The 6,536-nt window shown below is 40.7% G+C and overlaps 1 protein-coding gene across 1 annotated transcript; it reads left to right on the forward strand.

Annotated features, from left to right (window-relative positions):
- Positions 1–216: 216 nt before the first annotated feature.
- On the forward strand, positions 217–6,185 carry LOC113274780. Its single transcript, XM_026524167.1, has 5 exons — positions 217–555; positions 1,639–1,730; positions 1,870–2,217; positions 2,348–4,461; positions 4,563–6,185. Exons 2-5 carry the CDS (start codon positions 1,674–1,676, stop codon positions 5,980–5,982), a joined length of 3,939 nt encoding a protein of 1,312 aa, XP_026379952.1. The 5' UTR covers positions 217–555; positions 1,639–1,673; the 3' UTR covers positions 5,983–6,185.
- Positions 6,186–6,536: the final 351 nt, after the last annotated feature.

Here is a 6,536-nt window from a genome sequence, read left to right on the forward strand (position 1 = left end):
TTGGTGTCGGAGGTACAACTTTCCGGTGGTCATAAGGCAGGGAGGGTACGTGAAGAGTCCAAATAGTCAATCATAAGCGGTGAATAAAATTTAACCTAAGGGTATTAACGTCACATAAAGGGGATATTTATGGAATAAAATTACGCATAAATACGTGGTAAAGGAGCAATCTTATATCACAACATAGGGGTTCTTTTTTTTCCTTTGAAGAAAAAAAAAAAAAAAAAAAGAAATAGAAGAAGATTGGGCAGAAGAAAATCACAGAATAATCCTCCTCCTTTTCTTTTTAGGGTTCGTTTGATTCTTCAATGTGTGGTTGAAGATTACAATCTGAGATAAAGGGAAGGGATACAAGATAAAAGGGTTTTGATAATCATTATCATCATCACTGTCTGTGTGTAATGATCGATGATTGTTGAACCTCCAAACAAGAAGAAGCTTTTGAAGATTTGAAGACAGGGATTTTGTTTATTTATTTTTGGTGATTTTTGAAGATTTTTTTGAAGATCTGAAGGAAGAAGAAGAAGATCAGAATTTGGTGTTGTTTATTGAAAGGTATTGAAAACCCTTCTAGCTGATGCTTTTGATTTTTCTCATATGTTTTCTGTATGTGTGTTGATGATTGGGGGTGGGGGGAGACTGGGATTTACAGTCCTATAGATAGGACATGTGTGGAATTAGGGTTATGGATGAAGACTCAGACATTCCTAAGAACAGGTTGAAGATCCATTGGGGCAGATTGGATCTGTGTTAGGGTTTGATTTGAAGAAGCTTCATGGTTAAACGGGGGCAGTGGATTAATGTTGCTTTTGTTTAGCTCAAAAGAAGCTACAGAGATATGGAGGTTTTGATTGGTTGGTTCAGAACTGGTTTTTGAATCGATTGCCGTTGTGGGTTTTGTTTTTTGATACTAGGGTTTGTCGCCCATCATCTTATTCAAGTGATTAAATCGTTGAGGTGTTGTGGTCATATCTACTCTGTTTAGAGAAATTAGGGTTTGTTGCAGGATCTATGATTGTTTTCTAGAAATTAATGTAGGGCTAATGGATCTCGCTCTCTTCCCCAGAATCAGACACAATTGTTTTGGGGGTCGATTGGGATCTGATAATTTTGGATAGACAAGATTTGGATACATGGCTGATATGGAATTGGGGAAAATTTGGGGTCAAGGGAGATGGATGCCCTTAGGGTTTTGTGCAGTAGGTGCAATTTGTCCGAATTACTACGGATAACTACATTAAATTAGATTATTATTGATGATTGCTGCCTTGAAAGGCACAAATTGAATCTTATCTTGTGTTACTAGTCTTCATGATTATGCTCACCTTTTGGTGTTAGATCCCTGCAATTGGATGGCTAGCTTCAAATATGTGATTCTCTAGTTGTTGAAGTTTTTCGTCGGCTTAGAAGAAGCCTTGATTTGGTTTTCAACTTTACCTAGAATCTATCTACTATGTGGGGGATTTGTATTTAGACCTTTATGGTTGGTTGACATGATCTGCCTTAAGGCAACTGACCTGTGGAGTCCTATTTTTGGCAAGCGCTGTAGGGTTTGCTAACTAGCTAATATATAGATTGATCACGTTGTTTATTTATCTCTGATGCTGATGGCTGATGCATACCTCCTATCTTTTACAGGTCATTATCTTTCTCAAGTTGATTTACATTCTCGCATGGTGGTTAGGAAGAAATCTGGCATATGGGAAGACAATGAGGGTCTTGATTTAATGGTTGGTTTCAAGGATTTCTTTACTAATTTTGGTTACATCGAATTATCAATTTTAATTCTTAATCGCCTTTGTTGGATATCTTGAGCGGATATAAAGCGTTTATCAATCTTGATTGGATCAGTTATTTGCTGCCATGCAGATTCGTTCGTGTACTTGTAGACGAGGGTCAGCCTCTAGCCGTGCATTAAGTAGAAATCGATTAGCGGTTGCATCCTGCAAGACTTGTGGTGGTAAGCCAGTTGATGGGAAGAAATCTCTATCTGGAAGTATGTTGAGCTCTGGTGGTCTGGAGCTTACTACTGTTTTCAATCCAGACCTGAGTTGGAAGACAATTTCGAAAGGTAGCAGGAGTGCTGCTAGACGACCTAGAAAACCATTTGTGAGAAGTGTGGAAGGAAGTGCAAAACTTGTTCCAGGAAGTGGCAAGGGTATTGACAAAGGGGATTCAAAGAGGCAATTGGATATGCCAGTTTCCGAATCTGAAAAGGTTATTACTGCTGCTACTTGTTCTGTGACTGCTCATAGTGTATTCTTTTCTGTATGCATGGTAGTATGAAGTCTTAATCACCGGTATCTAATATACTTTCCGTTTTATCTTCTCAATTTGTATTTGGCAGCTTGGTGTAACTATTCTTGGTAGACACTTCAGCGACAAAATAGAGCATATACCCTTAAAGAAAAGAAGATTTTTATTCCGGTCACCATCACCTCCACCTCGAGTTCCTTCTCCACACCAACAGGACTCTGTCAGAATTTTAAAAGGTCAACGTGCCATGGCAATTGACAATGCTGTTGCTAATGAGTCGGGCCAGGTGGTAAGTGCCAATGGAAAGATCTCAGAGGATATCCATGAAGACTTTTCAGGCATTTCAATACTGGCTGCTGCTGCTTGTATTCACAGTATCGAATCTTGTCCCAGTGATAATGATGAAGGCTCAGCACCTGGAAAGTTATCTGTGTTGGGGAGGTCTGAAGGTTTGATAAAGTCGGAATCAGGGCTCACGGCTGAGCAATCTGGCATGGATGATTCACGAAATGCATCACTAGCCATGGAAGAAACTACCATGTTATGTGATACACCCGAGGAAGTCACCAAAAATTTGACAACTGTTACCAAAGATGTTGGGGATGGAAAGGATACAAGGTGCCCCACTGTTGAATGTAAGGATGATGAGACTGAGAGAAAGCTTGAATCTGCCTCTCGGGATGATAGATTACATTGGGACTTAAATGTCGTTATGGATGCGTGGGAGGATCCAGTTGATGAACCAAAAGATGTTAATGGCCTTGAGTCCAAAAGAATGGTTCCTGGGTTTCCTGAGTCCAACAGGGACAGTGGGTTGGTTGTCTGCAAAGATGCAGAACAAAGTCCCAGCTTACAAGGGAAGGAATTTTCTTCTGAGATTGATAATGCCACACAGGACATGGTGAAAGAAACAAAATTAGTCTGTGACGAAGAAAAAGGCCACACAGGACATGGTGATTGTGGTGCTGATGCAGTAGTTGAAGAAGTTTCTGTTAAGAGTCCTCAGTCTCAGAAGTGTGATGTGCCTCTCTCTGATAGTATGATTTCTAATGGAGCTTCTTTGAATGCTGACAATGCTTACAGAGAATCTGATTTGCTCGTTGAAAGATATCCACCCAAGATTAACAGAAATTTAGATAATGTAAATAATGAAGAACTACGAGCTGATCTTCTGATCGATGGCGTAGGTGTCTCGGATGCTTCTGGTGTTACACACACACCACCCGACTGTGAAGATATGTCTAATTTAGATGCTTCTGCTGTACATGTTGCTGATGCATGTGGAAGTGAACTAGGTGTTAAGAATGGAGGGCACTTAAGTACTGAAGACTTTGCAGCTCGTGGAGATGATGACTCCGAAAAATCCACTCATACTCCTGAAGTTGTTGAGACACAAATTGCAATAGGAAGTTTGAGCTCTGATGAGGTCTGCAGAAGTTATGATCATCCTGAAAACAGTTCTGGTAAGCTAGCTTTGGAAGATCCTTTTGAGGATAGTGACTACGGTTCGGATGTTTCTCAGGATAATGCGGATCCTGTTCCTGTGGTTGAAAAAGAAGTTGAGCACCAGCCAGGCTATGATTCGCAGTATGAGGATGGGGAATTGAGAGAGTCCACTGAAAATAACTGGGAAGAAGATGCTGGTGAAGAAGTAGAAGCTGAGCATGTGGATTATGGGTCAGATAACAGAGAAATGTATGGTTTTGAAGCTGCTGAAGAGGCAGAAGTTGGTAATGATTTTAATGGAGATCTATTTAAGGGGAATGCCAATCACAAATCATCTATTGAAGGTTTTTCGAATAGCAGCATTACTGAGACTGGATCTAGTAGTGAAAGAACTACCAGGGCTGTGAAGCAACAGTCAAGGGGGGGCTATGGGAGGACTGTTGACATTGAAAAAATTAAGATGGATGCTAAAGTAGATGGAGTATCCAATGCTACTGCTTCTTATATGGGAATCCAAGAAAATGGTTCTTGTGTGGGTGGGAGCCTGATAGCAAGCTCAAGATTGTCTTCTTGGGGAAAGTTTCAAGAAAGTTGTCAAAGTTCTGCAGTTGATTACAGGAAAGGCGATGGTATGGGTTCTAAAGATTCTATAACTGGGGTAGTTGGTGCATTTGCTCCGGGTGTGGAGCTTCCTATTTATAATGAAGGACTAACATCATGTGAGACCTTTCCTAGAAAGGATAGGGCATATACTAACAGGTATATTTCTAGGTGTGTAGTTTTTGTGCTTTTTGTTTTACCATTCGTTTTTCTAATTTTATCATATGAAATCATCATTCTTAATATGGTTTTATTTCCAGATCCAACAACTTTGACGATTCAAATCCTAGAATTGATATGGATGGCTCTTCAAAATCTACTGTAAGAGGTGGTTCTTCTGTGCATATGCTGCATGGTAGAGGCCGAGGGGCTGATACCTGGGTCGATTCTTCACGAGGAAGCTGGGTTCAAAATCGCCATCATTCACCCAGTTACTATGGCCCAGCTAATTTTGTGTATCCTGGGGCAACAAATGCCGCTGCAGCTGCAGCTGCAAAGGTTGAAAGCGATGGTTTTATTGTGGCACCAGATGGTACAATTATTAAACCAGGTGCTGTGGGACCCAGTCCAAGTGGCAGAGTGCAAAGACAACCGGTGAATTCTTCTTTACAGGTTGGTCATCGAACAATAACTAGAAGAGTATCTCCAAGTGACAGAGACGCTTTTGGTATTCATATGGGACCCGAACCAGTTGGAGAAATTATCCCTGATAGAAGCAACGGTTTGGGAAGAAGCAGAACTGTTAGATATGGTTCACGAGTTGTTCAGACAGGCCCCAGGGAGAGGTACATTCTTCCGGATGAGGGAATTGATTCTTCCATGCGCCGCCGAAGCATTTCTCCTATTCAAAGAAGGGGTATTCCTCATCTGTCTCAACCTTGCACGAGATCCCGCTCAAGATCTAGAACTCGCTCTCCTAATGCATGGCCTTCTGCCAGGGGCAGATGTAGTAGGTCACCTCCTAACATCAGATCATATACCAGAATGGACCGGATAAGATCACCGCACCGGCGGCCTGGTTTTGGACCAGATCATATGATGGAATTTGTTCCAATCTCTAGAAGACGTGGTTCCCCACCTCATACTTCTAGGTGGGTTGAAGATAGGAGGGATGACATGACACATGTTAGGGAGCACGGTTACAAGCAACGATCTTCTGATTCAGGGAGGGGCTCACCACGAAGAGTTTTCAGAAGGAACCATAGGTTTGATGTAACAGATTTGTCAGAGAGATTCAGAGCAGATGAGTATTATAATAGGCCCATACATCCTGGAAGGTTTCAGGAAATGGCGGGAACTGGTAGAAGGCCTAGGTATGATGGGAGTGATGATGACAAAAGGAAACATGGTGGTAGATATGGAATAGTACATCGAACAAGACGATATGATACAGATGAACCCATTAAGAGGTTCCAGTATGGCGTAGAAGATGATTTACCAGTGCGAAGTTCTCGTAATAAGGATATTTCGGGAGAGTTCCATAGTAGTAGAGGAGGGACTATTAAGGAGGATTATGTGCATGCTATTGATAACAGATTAGAGGAAGCCCCTAGTGGTGGAGTTAGAGATGATAAAGGTCATTTAAGATATGGCCGCGATGGGAAGTATGATTTAAATTCAAAATCATTTGGAGTCAGAGAATGTGAAGATGATACAGCACCTAAGAGAAGAAGACCTTAACTTTCTTACCTTTACTTTTTTTATTTTTTTTTTCTCTCGATTGGGTAGTTTTGGTTTGCAGGTGTGGTAATGAGATGCTGAACATGATCAACCTTTTTGTTATTATCAGTCCAACATCTCAAGCCTGCAGTTCTCCTTTTTTGAGTAGTGGTTATGAAAGTTCACTAATATAAATATATTCCTTTTGCAAAATTCTTTATTTACTCCTGGGAGTGGTGTTTTCTGATATTTATACTTTCTTCTTGTTACTTTGTTAGTTAGAGGCCATTGAGAGTGCAATAATATTGTGTGCCTAGCTTCTTTTGGAATAATAGTGACGAATCCGTTTTGGAATATAAGCAATTGTTCTTTCAATTTCTATACTTTCTGTTCTTTACTTCGTTTGTGTTAGCAAATTTATTGGAGTAAGATAAACTGGGAACTGTACTTCAGTTAATGGTTAGTACTTTTTCTATTGTTTGTTATTTCGAGAAGTTATAACCAGGCAACTAGCTTGATTTTTACTGGTGTCGCAAGGGCATTTCGTATCTGGGTTTGTTTGTCTGGTGGCTTTT

This window comes from Papaver somniferum, chromosome 4 (assembly GCF_003573695.1).
Source record: "Papaver somniferum cultivar HN1 chromosome 4, ASM357369v1, whole genome shotgun sequence".
NCBI classification, from domain to species: Eukaryota; Viridiplantae; Streptophyta; class Magnoliopsida; order Ranunculales; family Papaveraceae; genus Papaver; species Papaver somniferum.

What these genes read in the sequence shown, in the direction of transcription:
- LOC113274780 (XM_026524167.1), top strand. Translation starts at nt 1,674, where the DNA reads ATGGTGGTTAGGAAGAAATCTGGCATATGGGAAGACAATGAGGGTCTT. An exon ending in CAGTTTCCGAATCTGAAAAG is followed by an intron (nt 2,218 to 2,347) that starts GTTATTACTGCT and finishes TGTATTTGGCAG; the next exon opens with CTTGGTGTAACTATTCTTGG. An exon ending in GATAGGGCATATACTAACAG is followed by an intron (nt 4,462 to 4,562) that starts GTATATTTCTAG and finishes TTTTATTTCCAG; the next exon opens with ATCCAACAACTTTGACGATT.